General features: G+C 38.4%; 2 protein-coding genes across 9 annotated transcripts; both read left to right on the forward strand.

Annotated features, from left to right (window-relative positions):
• The first annotated feature begins 2,239 nt into the window (after positions 1-2,239).
• On the forward strand, positions 2,240-11,449 carry espnlb (espin like b). Of its 7 annotated transcripts, XM_039816811.1 has the most exons (11): positions 2,240-2,437; positions 2,518-2,596; positions 3,067-3,212; positions 4,106-4,211; positions 4,312-4,425; positions 4,523-4,573; positions 6,005-6,073; positions 6,511-6,646; positions 7,412-7,530; positions 8,391-8,570; positions 9,376-11,449. In XM_039816811.1, the coding sequence occupies exons 7-11, from the start codon at positions 6,044-6,046 to the stop codon at positions 11,005-11,007; spliced, it is 2,097 nt and encodes a 698-aa protein (XP_039672745.1). In that variant the 5' UTR covers positions 2,240-2,437; positions 2,518-2,596; positions 3,067-3,212; positions 4,106-4,211; positions 4,312-4,425; positions 4,523-4,573; positions 6,005-6,043; the 3' UTR covers positions 11,008-11,449. The 7 variants fall into 7 exon arrangements, with proteins under 7 accessions (XP_039672745.1, XP_039672744.1, XP_039672749.1 ...); XM_039816810.1 differs by having other exon boundaries at positions 2,518-3,212; XM_039816815.1 differs by having other exon boundaries at positions 2,518-3,212; positions 8,394-8,570.
• A 97-nt stretch (positions 11,450-11,546) lies between these two features.
• rab6bb (RAB6B, member RAS oncogene family b) lies at positions 11,547-18,452 on the forward strand. Of its 2 annotated transcripts, none has more exons than XM_039816817.1 (8): positions 11,547-11,747; positions 14,164-14,222; positions 14,914-14,979; positions 15,435-15,540; positions 15,714-15,825; positions 15,960-16,053; positions 16,412-16,478; positions 17,391-18,452. In XM_039816817.1, exons 1-8 carry the CDS (start codon positions 11,678-11,680, stop codon positions 17,453-17,455), a joined length of 639 nt encoding a protein of 212 aa, XP_039672751.1. In that variant the 5' UTR covers positions 11,547-11,677; the 3' UTR covers positions 17,456-18,452. The 2 variants fall into 2 exon arrangements, with proteins under 2 accessions (XP_039672751.1, XP_039672753.1); XM_039816819.1 differs by having other exon boundaries at positions 14,914-14,967.
• The last annotated feature ends 1,227 nt before the right edge of the window (positions 18,453-19,679 follow it).

The following is a 19,679-nucleotide window of genomic DNA, read 5'->3' on the forward strand; positions in this document are numbered from 1 at the left end:
TTAATTGCAATACATCTGTTTTCACCTTCTTTTGTAAATCTCTATCAAAGATGTGGTCAGCAAACCATTTTGTCCATTTTCCTCTTATTTGATGATCAGCTTTTTGTTAAACCTGATTTATAATCAGATAACAGAAATTATTCAGGACTCTGTAAGCCACAGGCCAACCAACCTGTTGAGCAATGCAGCCTTATAATTAATGTGAAAAATATAAAATATAAAAATATGACTAATAAAAGCTTGTATTTCACATTTAACTTTAGATTAGTTGCTACTTGTGGCTTCTTTGATTTTGAAAATGATTTTCTGTCTGTTAGCAAAGAATTAAATGGGATTACATCATTTATTTTTGGGTCATTTTGGTATAATAAACTTGGTTTGTTTTGTAAAATGCCCATATATATATACACACACACTGTATGTTGTCTGTTGTAACAGAAGACGAAAGAAAAGTTTTATTTATAACAATTAGTGTATATATATATATATATATATATATATATATATATATATATATATATATATATAATATATATATATATAATTAATATAAATATAAATATATATATATATATATATATATATATATATATATATATAGTATATTGCACTCATGCACAAGGCATCTTTATGTAATATGATTTTGTATGATGATGTTTTAAGAATGTATGGAAAATACTGGTTTGTGTTTTTAAAAAAGAAATTACGACCCTGTCCTGAACGGAGAAGATTAGATCTTGAAACTGTGCCATGTTTGCTTCAGCAATTAAATCAACAACACTGCACTAAATTGCATTGATTTTTATTTTTTGGTGTACAACTGGCAGATGACTTGCAATGCTTCCAACCCTAATAGTTCAAGGGTATCGTGTTTAAAAAACACTTTGTGAGACAGTTTTAGTGCACTGGCCAATGTTGAAAGGTAAATGAGTTGATTATTTTATATTTGGCTGCTTTTTAACTGTCATAGCTCTGGATCAAAGCATGCAGGTCCACTTATATTCTGCTGAACTCTGTCCCTCTCTCCTGCCTTACTGCTTGCTAATGAAAACAGCTTTCCCCCCCCTGAAGTGCTGCTTGTAAAGTATTGTCATTCACGATCCTTGTAATGACTAACTGGAAACCTTCCTCTTGGCTCTGTCTTGTATATAAATGGAGATTTTCTGTGTTGGGTCTCATCACACAGATGATATTAACTCTCTCTTCCTCTGTATACCATGATGAATAGGAATAGCTGGCCTGCTTTGTCAAGTCTCACCCCAGAGTAAAGAGTGCAGATCAGGGAACAGTTTTGCACATTTCAGCTCAGTGTGTGTGAGGTGGCCATCATGGACCGAGGAGATGAACCCAGGTCTGCCACTCTTGCTCTGAGCTGCTTGACAGAAGCAGAAACAGGTCTCAGCCTGTGATGAAGTCAGAATCACAGTGCTCACGTTTATCTTTTGAGTGTTCTGGAGTTCTTTCTCATGTCTGTGGACACGTAACAAACGTTGTCAAGAAAAAAAATATGGCAAATAAATGAGTGTTAAACTTATGCAACATCGAAGTGTGATGTGTTTGATTGTTGCCTTTCTCAATATTTGTGTTCACATTTATCATTACACAATATGTACAGTTGACCCACAGGAAACCTCATATTATATGGACAAGTAGATGTTTGCATTTCTATGCTAATTACCAGTCTGCAGCACAATTTTAATCATCTTATAGGACTGCTGTTTGATTATATTGTCCCAATGGCCCTCCAAATAGACAACTACAAGAAAAAAGCTATAATACAGAAATATAATACAGGCTTAGTGTGTTCGTGTGGTCATATTCCTCAACGATTAATGATAAAAATACAAACTGTATTACTATTTTCCACAGAAAGTTTAAACTGTCTGATTTCATTTTCATATTAATTTGACTGCAATATGAACACATGGGCTGACTTCATGACAGAATTATGAAAATCAGGTATTGAGTTCTTAAATCCAGTCTTGAGCCAGTATTCATTCCTCCCTTTCAATGATAAAACACGGTTATTCATAAGCAACTGGTAGATTAACATGCTATTAAATATAAATATGATGGCTTTGGATTTGTTTTTTACTCAAAGGCCTGCAGTATGTATATGCATTTTGAATCTTAAAAAATAGGTTGACCTTTTGGGAAATATCATTCACTTTGTTGCTGAGAGTTAGATAAGGAGATTCATATCACACACTCCTGTCTGTCCATTTAATATAGAGCTACAGACAGAAGCTGGCTAGCTTAGCATTAAGGCTGGAAATGGGGACATACTAGCCTCTATCCGTATATAACCCCTCAGCAGACTTTGAACTCCTCTGTTTACGATTCTCCTGATCGCTGCACATAAAACAAATCAAAGGTATTGAACCAGCTGTAAAATGGATTATAAAAATCCCTCAAGGAAATCTATGGCTCAATAAAGGTAAGCTCACTAATCAAAATGTAACTTCTTGTTTGTTTAACATCTTGAGTGTAAAAATGGCAGTGTTTTTTTTTTTTCAGGGGGTTATATACTGGATTAACCAGCGGCCAAGTATTGTTCAAAGCTGAGTATTTCTATGTCTTAAAACATGTCTTGAAGGTATCTTACATCTTGATTCTGTTCTCACTTTTGTAAAATACCCAAAGCATAACTAGAACAGCCTTTAGTCACTTAAAATATGAATATGAATAATTTATGTATTTTTGTCACAGAGGCAGAACAACCTGGTCATGTATTTATCCTGAGTTGGAGTGACTACTTCTGTGCAGCACCTTATGTTTCCTGGTTGACACTGATAATCTCTAATGTAAATTAAGTTGTTCTTGCTTTGCCCAATCTCATCAGGTTTAACATGTAGAGAGAGAGAGAGAAAAAACAACCTCAACAGGACAGTGGTTTTGCTGACAGAGCAGCCTAGTACATGGATAATATAACATAATGCTCCTCTCATATCTGTTGCATAATAGTTTGTACTTTCTCTCAGGGCTCAGGGTAAACGACTGTGTGATACTGTTCTTCTGCGTTTGTACAGCCTTCCATTATTGATTATGTACTCACCATGTGCTCAGCTGCAGCAGGGCCAGTCAGACTAATCCCCTTAATAACAGAGGCAGAAATACTTGACTTGAAACAAAGGCCCTGGGCTGAGCAAGGGGCATCCGCCTCCCGTCAGGCACTGAGGTTACAGCACCCTGTTGAGGAACAAAACGTTTTGGTAAGATATCTCTAGGTCCTTTCTATGCAATGAATGTTGAATATTTAATCATATGTTGTGTGTCTTGTTCCATATCTCTGTCTACCTGCCCTCACTATGTTTGTACTGTAGGTGTACAGCTATGCAGCAAATAAACACACAACCAATAAAGGTTGAAGTTGACAGGAGTTGGCCTTTAAAGTTTTCACTGGAAGCAATTATGAAAAAAAGCTGTGGAAACAGTATTAAAGAACAAATTCAATAATAGTGGTGACAAATCATCCAAGAACATGATACCATAAAAAAGAGGTAATCTAAATTTTAAATAAATTAATACAGTAACAAGGAATCTGGTTTCACTATGAAGAAACAAAGAAAAGTATTGCCAGGGAAAGATTTTGATTTTGATTAATTAATCCAACAAACATAATATAGCCTACTGTAGTCCACAACAATACAAGTAAAAATAGTAAAGTACAGTAAAAGCCGAGCAGTAAATTAACAGTTAGCATGATAGTTGTAGCCTATTAGCTACACATGTTAGCTTTAATTAGCTAGGCTAGTACAATGGTTAGCTTTATTAACAGTACATTGATAGCAAGAGAAAACTAAATCACAAATATACAATCAAAAACAGCAAGAATAAAACAAGTACTAAATGATGATGCTCCAACAAGAAGGAGATTAAAGTTGTGTGTCAATATTTGGCCGCGGATCTGATAAAATGTTGGCTGTAACAATGTTAGCATGTTAACTGCCACACCATAAAAAATAAAATGGAAAAGACGGGACATTTTATTTCTATGTCAACTGGGGTTGCTATAACAATAGAATGTTCAACTGAACTGAAACCAACTGGTGGTGGCAGAATAATTAAAATACAAAACTCTATCTTGCTCCCATCTGTGTGCCAGAAGTCAATAACTCGTGCTACAGGAAGCAGTGGTCAAGCAGCCGTGAATGCAGTGTTGACCATAGAGCTGTTGGAGTGAACACACTAGCACACACACATCTGAGCAGGTGAGGAGGTGTTCAAGCACCATCACACACCCCTGGCCCACCAGCGTACAGTATGTTGTCTCCTACATACATCCACAGAGCTATTCTTCTATACTTCCAGGTGCAGGTCACCCTATCCCACTTCTTTAATTATGCACATGAAGAAGGCCCCCGTCTGAGGTTTGGGTCCAGGTGATGCTGCTCCTTGCTCAGACTGTTCATTGGCTGCTCCAGAGTAAAGAGACAACACCTACTGGATTTTCTCTCTTATTAGGCTATGTATCTTTTCCCACTATAATTATATTTTTCTATAATGTTTTTCATACCTATAGCATTCATCCACTGTCAGCTTGTTGGTAATTCCACAGTTTCCGGACCATATTGTAAGTATGCATTCACATTTATATTTATTTATATATAATATACCAGATCTTGAATGAAAACACTGATAAATTGCTAATGACCAAAAATATTTTGAATTAGTGTTGACCTATTTGCAGAGTTAAACTCTTTTTCTTTTCTTTCTTTTAATATAAACATGCGTAATTATGTTATTTGTTTTTGGACAGGTGACATTGGTTTAACCAGCAAAGCCTAAATCAAATCTCGTTTTCAAGAGTTTCCTGGCTAAGATAGGCAGCAATAACAATGACTTACAAACAAACAACATAAGACAAATGACATAATGTTTTAGTTTCAAGTATATTGGGAGCCATTGATGAGTTTGAGTATGACTATGAATTTATTAATGTATATCTGTGACTGAATGTATGTATGGATATTAATGGAGGAATCAATGCATTTTTATAACTGAATGTATGGATATTTATGAATGGATAAATGAATTTTTATTTATGACTGTTTATTTATGAATGAATGCATGGATGCTTATGGAAGTAGGAATGAGTGTTTGTAAGGCATGTATGGGAGAACAGAAGAATGTAGGAAGGATGGCTTTTTTGCACAAGTATAGAAAATGGTGATTTGCAATTTACACAGCTCTTTGAGTAGCCCAAATGTTTACTGTACATTTGTCTTTTAATTGTTTTAACCCCATGCTTGTTGTGTGTCTCTGTTGTAACTCTTGCAACAATTTCTCCCAGTGTCCAAAACAAATTTCTCCTTGGGGAGAATAATAAAGATACTTTGACCTTTGACATTGACAGTAACAGGTGGAATGAAAGCATTAGATGGGTAAATGTACAAAATGCAATGCATTTAGCATTTAAAAACATCAAATATGTATAAAGCTTTTTCCAGTCACAGGTGGAATAAAGATATTAGATAATACATGTACTTAACATTAAATCATTCAATATTATATTAATGTGTGTTGAGCATAACATATTTACAAAGTTAAAAAGACGTCTGACTTCTGACGTTGCAGTATGCATCTGATTGGGAGAAACACTTTAATTGTCCGTGTAGTATTTAGGCTAATGAATGGCGTTAAGCTTTTGAAAAAGTCCTGTGAATCAGAAAGGTTACCTTAAGCAGGATATCATGTCTCTCCACACTCTAACACACTTTCTCCTGCACTCTGTGTGGGCTACGCCACCATCACTGCCTGAGGTCTTGTTTCACCACTTCTTGTTTTTGTTCCAAGTACTACGAGCTGTGGCCTGTGTTTTCTTAAATTGAGCATGTCTGGCATCAAGGGGGTCTCAGCCTCTTAGTAGATTACTTTGAAATCGTTTATACCCACTGCTGTGTGATGCTCTGTGCCACATCTCTCTCCAGGAGGGTCCCTCCTTTACTCACTTTATCTGGTTGTTGTCACTGTATATTGCTGTTAATCTTGTTGTCTTTTTCAGAAAGAGGAGCTTCTGTTGCTTTGAAAGTCCGGACTGTGAATGAACAGCGCCAACATGGAAAACAGCAAGGTGACCAATCACCAGTGCAATGACTGAAATAACAGTAGGCTGCCGCTGAACATCAAAAAAGGAAATGCATATATATAAAAAAAAGACTCCCAGTAAATATCAGCAAAAATAAATATAGGATGGTTTAGTATTCTCATTCATTAATGAGCTTACTATACTGTAAACAAGGAGGAACCACTAATGGATCTTTTAAGAGCAGTTGCTATAGGAATTATAGAAAACAAAAAAGCTTAGGCCTGTTGATTTCTGAGGAAAGAGTCAGTTACACACATCACAAAACATCAAGATATAAATAATAGTACTATTTAGGGTAAATGGGAAAATAATGTTGAACTGTCCCTTTAAGCATGGCTTACCTGTACTGTGTGTGTGTGTGTGTGTGTGTGTGTGTGTGTGTGTGTGTGTGTGTGTGTGTGTGTGTGTGTGTGTGTCCCCAGCAGCCAGTGAAGGAGGTGCTCCCCCTGCCTCGCCTCCCTTCTCCACTTCCTGTGACCTCTTCCTCTCTGACCTCTGCTGCCACTTCAAAGAAACACACCACAGGATCCATGCAGAATGTACAGGTGGCCTCCTCAGGTGATTAACATTTCATTACTTCGCATAATGTACAACTGAAAGTGAGCCAACACTAACTGTGGTGGAATTTCCAGCTTACAAACTCATGCTATGTAAGTTGAGACAGTGGTACCCAGGTCACACTGAGGTCAGTGTCCAACATAACCTCATGACCTTTCCAGGCAGAGTAGTACTTCAACTCTGTGTCTCCATCGATGACAGGAGACGTAGCAGCTGTACGATAACACAGTGCTTCCTCATCCTGCCAAGGTCATGGAGGAAGGAAACATGACTTGACATGATTCTGTCAGGGCTGAGGAATTTGGGTTAAGCATCAGTGTTTACGGCGCCTGCAATATCTTTGTTTACATTGAAGGTTCAAGCTAAACTTAACGCCTCTGGCATGAGTTCAAATGCTCCTTCTTCAGGAACTTCAGAGAGTTGGGACAGCACCACACGATAACACATCGTGGTTAAACTGTACCGCATGCCTAAATTCTCTCCTCAATTAAGATTCCATTAAATGCTTCTGTGTAAGTCACCAAAGTCTCCAGAACCTTCTTCACGTAAATGAGTTGTGCTGCTCATGAGTTTTTCCTTAACACTTGTTTTACACGTGGACGCCCTATGCTCCCAGGGGGGCCAAGAGGACTAAGTAAAGTAAAGTAAAAGTAAAAGTAATATTTTACACAAAACTGGTACTTTTTGTTCAAACAAAAAAAAGAAACATTGATTCATTTTAAAACTGAATTGTTGACATTTGGCCATTGTTATGTTTGTTTACAGTGGTGACATCGTTCAGCCATCTGAAGCCTCCAGAGAGAGATCTCACCCTGATGTCCCACATGAAGTCTATTAAGTCTCTGAGGCACGCTGGCTTCACTGCAGTCTTCACAGGACAAACTGTGAGCCAGCTGGCACAACCTTTAAACATAAAAACTCTGTATAAAGCACAAAAAAATGACATAAAAGGTGGCTGATGTTGCCTTCACAATAAATACGGAATAATTAAGAAGGTGTCGTACTAAATCAACATGAACTGGGTAGAATATTAGATGTTGCGGTGTAAAGGAGCTTCTACTGCAAAAAATGCATCATAATATGGATCTTCACGTTTTAAAGGCCCTGCGGTATAGCTAACGCTAACCCTGTGAGTTGGTTGAAAACTCTACAATGTTTCCAGCTGTCTTATTTTAAAATGATAACCCAGTAAAAGTGTCTTAAATAGGCACTTGATGGCTACATACATGACACCACCCCCTTGCACATATAGATAAAGCATAAACATAAAGAGCATCAAAATATAGATATGGAAGTCTATAGTGGACTTAGTTAAAATTATAATGTACATTTTTAAATGTAATTCTACAATAGCATTATCATTTTCCACAAATGTATGTGTTTTTTGAGTAAGAATTTAAATTAAAATGCAATAATCCAATTTTTATTTTCATTTTCACATACTTATATGGGCATTATATGACTATGTTAAAATGATGATGCAATTTTATAACAAAATATAAAAATTATAACAATATATAATATAAATTTGAAAGTTTAAATGAAAACTCCTTTTGACTTTTCATTTTCAAAGACTTAACATGCTCTAAACTGGACAATATGCAAATGTAAATGCAATATCTACAATGCAGCCTAATTTTCCATTTATGCAAGCAATATAGACTTTTTATAACATTGTATGTATATGTTATATTCGCAAATCCAGCTTCTTCTCTGACTGTCTTACATGGTTGAACGCTGACAGAAGCTTGACTGTGAGGATCTGTTGGAGGAGGCACCAATCGTCGATGTGATCCTGGCTGACGTCGACTCCCTGGTGCCCACTCACGATGAAGCCGGCAGCCCTATAGCGGAGTGGAAACGACAGGTGATGGTGCGGCAGCTGCAGCTCAGGCTGCAGGATGAGGAGGAACAGAGGAGACAGGTACACATGTGTACGTTTATTCATTTGCATGAGCACAAATCAGTGTACACAATCATATTTGACAGGATCAGAAAAGGGTAGGTAACAAGTTAAGTTAGTGGTTCCCAAACTAGTGGATGGGCCCACCAGGGGGGAGAATAGAGCCTTTGAAGGAGAACACACATAACCAAGGGAACAAAGTATATTAAGCATATTAAGTTAGGCTAGTAGCCCTAATTTTTATTTACAGGAATATTCAGAATACAAATGCTCTGATGCTTCCAAGGCTGTCAAGACTCAAGCAAAATTTGGCATGTAGCAAAATATCAAGTAAAGTACAAGATACACACACTTTCCACAAAGAAAAAACAATAAAATCAAACTCAATACACTCAATGCACTCAAACCCAAAGTATGAAGAAGCTACAAGACACAAGAGACACCTCAAGCACAACAAAACCTAAAGAGAAATATACGTAAGAAGTGAAATGTGGTTTGTGAAGTTCCGTTCACGTTTTGTTACTATGTTTTCCATTATTGGTAATAATGAATAGTAAATCAAACCTAGTTAATAGTAGTTATAGTCTGACTTGTGAATACTTATTAGTAATCTTTAGAGGTGCTTATGGCAGATTTAGTTACCTTTGGACAAAGCCAGGCTAGCTGTTTCCCCATATTTACAGTTTTTGTGCAAAGCTAAGCTAAGATAAGCTTAGTAGTTTCAAGTTTCACATCTAACTTTTGGCAGAATTTTTTTTTTTAATTATTCCTTTGACAAAATGATATTTTAGTATTGTTTGCTAAAATCTCTTCATTCCTTTAACAGGACATAAGTAATGGCTACACGTCAATGGATGCTGGCTGGAAGTTCTCCCAAGCCTACAATGCAGTCTTGGGGCCCTTTGGTGAGCTTTTAACAGAGGATGACCTGGTGTACCTGCAGCAGCAGATCGAGACTGTTTCCCTGCAGAAGCGCTGCCAGGCCTATGAGCTGGAGCTGACCAGGCTGACCCAGGAGCTGAGGGCAATTTTACCTGATCCAATCGTAAACATCTCCCTCAACAAAGAGGTCCTGCAAAAGATGGACGCAGAGGGGAAAATGTACCTGACATTGCCAGCATGGTGCAGTCGTGTTTCAGAGATTGTTAAGAGCATGTCAATGCTGGTGGCTAATCTGACACAAACCACAGAAGAAGGGGGTGAGAGGGGGATAGTGGAAGGCATGATGGAGGAGATGAAGGGTTCGCAGGGGGTAAGAGATAGTTTAGGAATTGATTTAGGCCAGGGATTGGTGCAACAGGGCCAAGTGAAGGTGTCAGCAGATGGTGAGACCTCTAGTGTGTGTAGGATTCCTCATATAGGGATGGCGTCAGCTTTTAGCCATCGTCTGGAGACCAACAGCTACGGCAGAGCCAGGAGGGAGAGGGTGGAGAGGGAGATCCAACAGTCTGGGGTGTCGGTCAGAAACCTCAGATCCAACTTTGAAGGTCAGATTGGTAGTATTTATCCCTTTGCTGGGGTTATGATAAGAGGCCAGGGTTTGAACAGCCAGGTAGGGTTTGGAGCTTCAGGAGTAAACAACCAGAATGCCAACACAGGCCTCAGCTGCAAGGTCAGTCACTGTGATCTTCCTAAAAAACGTATACCTGTGATGGAGACTACCAGCTTAAGGAAGGAACGTATCGTGGTGCTGTTCCTGAGCCACTGGAAAAAATCAGCATATTCTATTTCAGTGAGAGCAGCTAGGCAGAGACAGGGACAGGAAGCACTGTCAGAGGATGTGACAGGAGCGTCGCCCCAACAGAAAATCACCTCCATGTTTAAATTCTGCCTACAACGAGGTGTAGTGGCCAAGATGCTAAACTCCTGGAAGAATAAACTAGAACTCAAAGATGCACAAAAGTCCTGTTTGTCCTCCTCCAACTCCTCACAAAATCCACCACCTCGAGTAACCTTCTCCCCAGAGCAATTCCTACCAGATGTGGATGGCGTTGCAGTGACCCACGACAGCTTGACCCTTGACCTCTTCATGCTGGGATACTTCCACATCTTAGAGCAAGAGCTGTCACCTGAGGAGAGAAAAATGAGGCATCTACTCTGCTTCGAAGTCTTTGACCACGTTGGCATTTTCTCCTGGGAGACGGTGAGGGGCTTCCACAAGGCTGTTCTCCAGGAAATCCAGGCTGGGAGTCGACAGTGGAGCGACGGCTTCGAGGACATCAAAATTCGCTTCTTTGGGGACTCGAGACCATGCCGCTGTCCATCACCATCATCATCTTTATTGTTGTCAGATTCCAGACTTGTACCCAAAGTTGTAGTTCAATCTGCTACTCCAGCCGAGTGTTGCAGAGACACAGACTTCTCTTGTTTCAACAAAGAAGACATTTGTGAATATATCGACCGCAGCTTTGCTTTCTGGAAGGAGAAAGAGGCAGAGCTCTTTGATTTTAAACATTAGTATTAAGGTTAAGTTTGACATTTTTTGCACACACGGTGACATGTCGGTGTGTTTATTTTTGTTTAACTGACGGGGGCTGAATAAAATTCTGTTGAGAAGACATTATTGATGCATTATTATTGCAAACTTAAGTCATAGTTATAGTTGTTAGTCAGTTAGTTGTTTACATAGTAATCACTGAAAAACAGAGGCCTTAAGTTGTGCATTTACTTTTCCTTTATATCCATTTTCTGCAAACACAAAATTATCCTTTCCATTTAAAAAGCGTTATGGTGTCATTTCTGTAATCGGACAGCAGGACCACAGAAAACATTGTATACATTTCAATGAATGTGACAATATCTCTGAGGATTCCTATTATTTTTTAGTACTCTATCGCCACTTCAAGGGGCACTCCAATCATTTTACATGTCAAGGCCAATTTGCATCTTATATCTAATATCTACATAAAACACCATTTTCGGTCCTATAGTTCCCATAGAAAGGTGACGGATTGAATAAGGTGAGGTCGCGCAGGCGCACAGGCTCCCTAAATTGACAGGAGGATGCTGAGCTGCATTCCCATCATTCTGTGAGGAGAGGAGGATCCCCCTGCGCACCCACAACGGAGGAGACATCGAGCGATAAGAACATATAAAAATAATCCAAGTTGAGCTCTTTATCTGCTACCATGTCAGCTGGAGGAGATTTGGGGAACCCCCTGAGGAAATTTAAACTCGTATTTTTGGGAGAGCAGAGCGGTGAGTCAGATCTTGGGGAGGTTTGATGTTATCCTCCCCTTATGCTAAACATGCGTATACCTAGAAGGCCATGTATGTAATCCATGTTGATTTTGAAAGTTTTAGCTGAATCTAGAGGATGTGGCTGGCTGGCTTTGGGTAATTTGAAGCCCATGTACCTTTTGGCACAATCGGTGACTGTAGAAAATCTGATTAACCGAGGAAGAAAAAAAACGCATGCATACAAATGTCACCCTTGAATTTAATGTAACTATCTTGATCACTCAAAAATAACAGCTAATTGTACTGAATACCCTTGAGTATTGTTTAGTTGTCGCAAACGGCCATAATTCGCATCATAGCAGGCGATATGAATTCGGATGTTTTGATGTGGTGCAGTGACCGACAAATATGCTCAACCTGTTTTCACATAACCGGTTTATTTCCCTCACATTTCTACATGGACAATCCTTGTATTGCATTAAATGTCAGTGTGTAATATTTTTCTCCACCTCTCGTGTTTTTTTCATTTAGAAGGGTAATAAACAGTCCCCCATGTGTCAGTTCGGGACACACCCTAGGCTGCGATGTCTGTAGCATCTCTAAACCTCGCTGTCTCCGGTTCGGTCCCATACATGATCAAATAAAAACGGGCTTGACAGCGCCACAACATTATACTATTTATTCAATAAGCCATCTATTCAGGGTGGGAATGATTGTGTGTGTGATTTGATGTGATGGCACAAATTCGGGAGGTGCTGATCGATAATGGTTTAGCGCTGTAAAAGCTGCCTGAAGACGTGTTCAGACATCAGACATCCAGAGTGGCAGCAGAGGAGCACATATCCCATAAAATACAGCAGCAGAATACACACAATTAAGCCTAATATGGCAACTGCTTGACTGGTGTTTGTGTCTTACATTGTGATACTCCAGTGTGTGTGTGTGTGTGTGTGTGTTTGTGTTTGTATGTGTGTGTGTGTGTGTGTGTGTGTGTGTGTGTGTGTCCGTGTGCGTGCGTGCGTGCGTGTTCGCTGCATATATGAGGAGTCATATGTGTGTCGACTACAAGCCTTCCTGTGTGTTTGTGTGGCCTGGACTACAATGTTGCTGTCCATGGTGCTGAATCGCGGCCTGGTGTGGCCACTGCCCCTCGCTGGCTTTAAAACTACTGCTGTCTGCATAGAGAGACTCTGCATGAGAGCCTGGGGCCTGCTGGAAAACTCCAGTCCTTACTCATGTGTAGATGTGATGTAAAATGGTGCTAAAGATGGTGCTGGGTGGGATGTAAATAAGAATCAAGCTCATTAGGTTCACCTTGATCCTCTGAGAAGTCACCATCCAGCTTATGAACGCTGCTGAATATGTGTTTTCTGTCTCTCTACCTAAGGATGGCCTTGTGCAATTTTAGTGATGTTCTGTTATCCTAATTATTCTTTAACAGCATCAATATATATACATTTACACAAGTATGTATAGCATGAACCAATGCCACATACCACAGCATTTATAGCCTAATCTGTTTTGCAATGCGCCTCCGTAAATGGGCCTTTACACAAAACAGCACAAAACACAAACAATCATACAATAATTATAATAATACACCTCATTTGATAATCGATAAATCGTTCAAATCATTAAATTGAGCAAAACTGTCAAATATTCTGAGGGTGCAGCTTTTCTCTGTTTTGTATCACTGTAAACGTTTCACTGTTGAACAGACAAAATAAGACTATGAAGCCATCACCTTGGAACACTTTTAACATTTCTCACAATATATTTGACACATTGTAGACTAAACGATTAATCGACTAATCACAAAAGTGATTGATAGATTATTTAATAATGAAAATAATTTGAGTTGCTGTCCTGAAAAGCTTCAGTCACGTTATCAACATTGTTTATCACCATACATTGCTTTCACATTGGATTGATACTGTGGAACATTTACACATCTTTTTCAGCAGGTCATGAAGTTGTTGTTGGAACACTATTGACTCTCTCACAAAATCAATGTCAGATACTGATGTTGATATGTTTCTATATCTTTTAAATCCATTTTCTACATGTCAGACCTTTCCCTTTAGAACAGAAAATGTAGAATAATAATTTTGGTTATTTATTTTACAATGAAGTGTATTTTGTTGTCTCGAAAGGAAAAAAAAACCAGATGTGTCCATTAGAGAAAATAAGCAGAATGGTGCTACATTTTTGCTTAGGATTTTTTGAGCACCGTTGTATGCTGAATTATTATTATTATGCATTCTTGGCTGTCATTTCCAGTCATTTTGTCACACTAAGGATCACAATGGAAACCCATTTTAATCATGTCATTATGTTGAATTTATTCAGGAAATTGTGTATTCATGCATTTAGGAGATTATTTATGATCTGAACTAACACCTAACTAAAAACCAACCACTGTTCTCTCTTCTAGTGGGGAAAACATCTCTCATCACTAGATTCATGTACGACAGTTTCGACAACACGTATCAGGTGAGACTTGGACGTGATCCAGAACCAAAAAATCTAAATCTATATATATATAAAAACTTATATAGAAGAATTGAATGGATGGTATGATGACTGACTATGGTCAATGACTATGCTGTTCTCCTGGTATAACTATTACCCCTTTTCTTTTGGTCAAAGTCATATTTTATGAACAATTTCTCTACCAGTCGTCCTAGATGTTAGATTTCAATAAATGGAATAATGGGACTAATCACACTGTAGGTCTACAATATATTAAGCCTTCTATGGTATAATAGTGACTCAACTGAATAATGTTACAATGAGCTTGTAGGCCAAAAATGCCCGATTGATATACAAATTTAAATATGTAATAAGAAAAAGAAAAAGTTCATTTGAATGTTATCACTGCAAAAATGTTAGTATAGCAACATTAGGCTCTTAAAAAGAGAATACAGATTAGTCTGTCCCTGACCTTTCTTTGAAGTTAGGTACATAACAAGTCTGAATGATTGAGCCCCGAGGGCAATACTAATTAAATTAGTTTTTCAGTCTGATTCAATGTTGGTGTTTATTGGCTGTTTGTTTTCTCCAATTTAACAGCTTTTTGTGTTTTCCTTTATTTAAACAATGGTCAGTCAGTCAACAGATGCTTCATGGAAACATTTGGGTAAGACTGATGATTCCCCCCTCTTTTGTTCTTTCTCTACCACAGGCAACCATTGGAATTGACTTTCTATCAAAGACAATGTACCTGGAAGACCGAACAGTAGGATGCATTGTTTGTCTTTTAAGATTCACATGTAATAACACATAGTAACACATAGTTGTAAAGATGTATGTATTTGTACTTGTGTTGTTTTAGCCAGTCAGCATCCTGAGTAAAAAAAAAATTCTCTCTGGTTTCACTAATCTTTGATTTGCTTAATTACTTCTCTCTTCACTGACTAACACGATTATCCTAAGTTAATTTCTGCTAGTAATAACTTTGGCTTTTCCAGCCCTAAGAAGTCAAAGCCTTTCCCATGGATAATCTACTTTAGCTAGTATTAATACTGTTTCTTTGTCAGATTATTATGCTCTGTCAGCCTGCACACAAGCTAATATTGGCTTATCCATTTGGATGTATACTTACTAGCCCTAACATCTGTATAGTCTGTGTGTAGTATGATAGTTAATGTGGAAACAGCTGCTGAAGGTGTGTGTGTGTTTGTGTTTCTCTGTGCGTAAATGCAGGTAAGGCTGCAGCTGTGGGATACTGCTGGACAAGAGCGCTTCAGGAGTCTTATCCCCAGCTACATTCGAGACTCCACAGTGGCTGTGGTCGTCTATGACATTACAAGTGAGCAGCAACCTGCTAATTTACCTATGAGCATGTATGCATTGTATGTTTTGATCTGTCTTTCTGTATGAAATACATAAAAAACACAGTAAATAAGCACTATTTGTGGATGTTGATGCCGTTAACACGAAAAAGATTAAAAAGAATTTAAAATAAGAGTGTGGTCTCCACAGATGTGAACTCATTCCAGCAGACCTGCAAATGGATTGATGATGTCAGGACAGAGAGAGGAAGTGATGTAATTATCATGCTAGTCGGCAACAAAACAGATCTGGAAGAGAAGAGGTGAGTATGCCACATGCAACATTTAGCTTCATGTAGTCTTTGGCATGAAGATATTTTGTCGTTAAAAGCAACATGTCAGTACTGAATAAATGATCCTTCAACTTTGTGATGAGTCTGGCCTGATTATCCTGCAGGCAAATCATGATTGAGGAAGGAGAGCAAAGAGCCAAAGAGCTGAACGTCATGTTCATTGAGACCAGTGCCAAGACAGGCTGCAATGTCAAACAGGTGATCCCTGCAGTTTCACCATATTTCACAGCATTTTGGGCATCAGCTGCTCCCAGCTTTTCTGTTGTTTCTGTGTCCTCCCAAGGTGATCAAGCCACCAACATGAATAGATAGAATTTCTATGTAGAAATATGTGGAAAAAGTGGTAACAAGTGTGGAGGATAGAAAAACACATAATAAGGGCTGTAGTCCATACAGGACAAATGTAATATACATTTTTGCACATTTTAAACCCCCTTTCTATCCTCTCTTGCATTCTCTCCCTGTTTTCTCCTCCATTTTCATCTTGTTTTCATCTTTTCTGATCTATCTCTCCCTCCTCTCCTCTTATCTCTACCCTCATCTTCTCTCCTCCTAGCTGTTTCGTCGGGTTGCAGCAGCCCTACCTGGCATGGAAAGCTTGGACGATGCAAATCCTGAAGGCAGTATCCTTTACAGCCTCTGTAACTCACTGTGCCGAGAGCCACACAGCCAAGAAATAGGCAGCTTATTTTTAATCTCTTAGTGGCTGTTGGCGCTAGTACAAACAGACCGCCCAGCCTACTGTCTACTGAGGAATCAGCTATAAACCTTTTTTGCTTAATAGAGAGGAAATACACATAGCCAGGGAAGGTAGAATGAATGCACAGGTATAGCACCACACAGTGGTTGTCTGCGAAGTAACGTACACTGAGGATGTGTTATGGAGGATGAGGGAGAGATACTTTAATCAATAAATGTGAAATTAAACTTCTATATTCTATCCCTGTAATCTTTTTTACATATAAAGATATATAAATATACAACTAGCGTTTGACTTTGGATTACAGCCTAAAAATTACAGTGTAACTATTTAGTACACACTGTATGGGGTATCAATAAAATACTTACTAGGTGACTATACAAGACAAATATGTTAAAAGGAAAGAAGACAAGAGGTAAGGGAGTAAGAGGGTAATAACATTGTGTTTAAGAGGGACTAGAAATAAATCACCCTGTTCTGCAAGTATTTCTTTTCAATTACTGAGTATCTATTTAATCGTTACAGTAATTCTAGGCTAAGCTGTGGCTATGAAATAGTTGTATGAATGATTTTAAAATGATGATGTAATGTAGTTTTGGGATGAAATGTAAGATCCATTTGACAATCAAAAAAATGTTTTCCTGAGTAAAAGTGCCCAGTAAGTATTTCATTGGTACCCTGTATGCACAAAATAATTACACTGTAACTTGCTGGCTGTTATTTCAAGCATTACCCATTTGACTGTGACACGTCTGGTCATCACTTTTGACTTTTTAAACTTTATTTAAAACTTTTTTTTAACCATCTGACTTTTCTTTAACTGGATGATTCACAGTGATCGACATTAAGCTGGACAAACCGGCAGAGCCTACTGTCCCCGAGGGCGGGTGCTCATGTTAATGCAGAGCTGAAATCGGACAGCTCCTTTCACACCATAGGCTTGTTGTGTTGCTTACTACTGGTTAGCTTCCAGTTGACTTCTCTAATTGGATATAGGATGTGGGCCTTGTATCTGATTGGACAAATCAAATGTTATCTTTCAGTCTTGTTCAGTTGTAAAATATTGTATACTTTGTCAATATGTAAGTGACTGGAGGAGAAAAGGGAAAAAAAACAACAACCAAATGTTGAAATGAAAACGAACATAAAACAGTTTTGGAAAAATGAAACAGGAGAAAAAACGGGACAACCAACGGAATTCTTTTCGCTGTTATGTTTTGTATTTTTTATATATAAAAAGGGAAAGCACCAAAAATGATGCCTAAACATAGAAGGAGAAAAAGTCGGGGGGTCGGCCATTTTTCTAGATGGCCGAACACGTTTGAATGTCTGCAGCACGCATGCACGTTGATCTGATCTTTGACCTTTGACCTTTGGCCTGCCTTCCAGGGTCTCCGCACTCTGGTAGGAGGTTGACTATCTTAGAATGTTTTATAGCATCTCTCTATAGCATCTCATGACAAAATGTATCTCATTTGATATTCCCACAAGAGTCAACTTCCAGTAGGTTCACCTGACAGTAGCTGTGACAATGTGACACTCTATCTCTCTATAGGTTTAACTTTTATAAAACAAACTGTACTGTGGTTTAAAAAAAAAAAGAAGTAATAAAAAGACAACTTACTATCACAACTCACCCTAACCCTTCAACCACTCCTCTCCTTCTCCTCCTTTCCTCAAACCCTCTCTCCTCCTCCTTTCCCGTCCCTTCATCCCGGTAATACACATATAACGATCCACTGTAATGCACTGCACTGTATATAATAATGTAATATGTATGTTGTGAACGTCCCTCTGTAGAAGTGGTCCTTGTTCACCAGTATGAATAATGTTATAATGTCTAATGATAAATAAATTACAGATTAAAGGGCTTCACTCTCTTAACCATCAACATTTACCTGGTAGCAAAATGGTCTACTCTGTTTTTAATCTTGGATTTTATTTAAAAGGGCTGTATTTTGTTGCAAAAGGTTCTTTGTTTTGAGGGAGAGAACCCTGTGGTTCCTTATTGAACTTGATTTTATGTTGCGTTGCCAGATTTGACTGACAAAAGATTGCCAATCAGAGCCTAGAAGCCACCCAATCGTCATAAAAGTATCCCAAATTTTCATCTTGAAAAGGGTAGCAAGAAGAAAAGTAATCGATCCTATCGCCTTTGGTTTACTGTTTTATCAGAATTAGGCAACCTCAAAACCACAGTTAAGTGTTTTATCACAGAGCTACAAACGAATAATAATTAGAAAAGGAAAATAGTTTTAACTTAGTTGTAGTAAACTAAAACTACATTTGGTCATTGTGTGTCAAGCTGAGCCTACTGTACTCAGTAATCACAATCATACTACTCTGATGAGAAGAGGGTCCGGTTATAGGAATATTGCCTAACTTTACGTTGGTGGAAACCGCCCAAATGGTTCCAAAAAACCAGCCCAAAACTATTTCTACCCACCCAATTAAATGAAAAGTACCTGAACTGGGTTGGAAACTGCCCAATTTTGCAACACTGTTTTTATTAGTCTTTTTAGGTGTGTACTTTATTCAATGAGAAAAAAAGAGACACAGTAACAGCAACCAAGGCAAATGGGCTGAGAGCATAGCAATCAACCATATTCACTGTGTCAATCAGTTAACTGTTTACAGCGTTCATTTTCTCCTGCCTATCATAATTATCACACTAATCCCGAGCTCCCTGTGGTGAGTCAGTGTCTGTAAACCTGATAGTTAAGGGGAAGTCGAGGTGGAAAGAACCTTTTAAGAAGGAAACTGTCACTGTGACGTTTTCAGGTCGCTTACTCCTAATGTAAGACGGCAGGTATTCCCCTGGATGGACAGCTCGTCATTCGATCTCTCTGAGGGTCAACAGGCGAACGCAGACAGTTAGTGGACACGTGAACTCCAAAGAGACAAGAGGTTGACGGGGGCCTTGGTTGGATTTACTCAAGGTGAAACCTTCAAGGTGGAAAAAATTTTCTGAAAACAATGTCAAAATTAGTGGCATCAGTGTTATACATACAGTGTTAACATACAGTGTTAGACATATGCATACAGATAGATTTAAAACAAGAAAGCAGAAACAGATTATATGAAAAAAGACCTGAAAGACAGTTTCACTAATTATTCAATAGAT

This window comes from Perca fluviatilis, chromosome 11, assembly GCF_010015445.1.
Source record: "Perca fluviatilis chromosome 11, GENO_Pfluv_1.0, whole genome shotgun sequence".
NCBI classification, from domain to species: Eukaryota; Metazoa; Chordata; class Actinopteri; order Perciformes; family Percidae; genus Perca; species Perca fluviatilis.

What these genes read in the sequence shown, in the direction of transcription:
- espnlb (XM_039816810.1), top strand. Translation starts at nt 6,044, where the DNA reads ATGAACAGCGCCAACATGGAAAACAGCAAG. An exon ending in CCAACATGGAAAACAGCAAG is followed by an intron (nt 6,074 to 6,510) that starts GTGACCAATCAC and finishes GTGTGTCCCCAG; the next exon opens with CAGCCAGTGAAGGAGGTGCT. An exon ending in TGTACAGGTGGCCTCCTCAG is followed by an intron (nt 6,647 to 7,411) that starts GTGATTAACATT and finishes GTTTGTTTACAG; the next exon opens with TGGTGACATCGTTCAGCCAT.
- rab6bb (XM_039816817.1), top strand. Translation starts at nt 11,678, where the DNA reads ATGTCAGCTGGAGGAGATTTGGGGAACCCCCTGAGGAAATTTAAACTC. An exon ending in ATTTTTGGGAGAGCAGAGCG is followed by an intron (nt 11,748 to 14,163) that starts GTGAGTCAGATC and finishes TCTCTCTTCTAG; the next exon opens with TGGGGAAAACATCTCTCATC. An exon ending in GGTCGTCTATGACATTACAA is followed by an intron (nt 15,541 to 15,713) that starts GTGAGCAGCAAC and finishes TGGTCTCCACAG; the next exon opens with ATGTGAACTCATTCCAGCAG.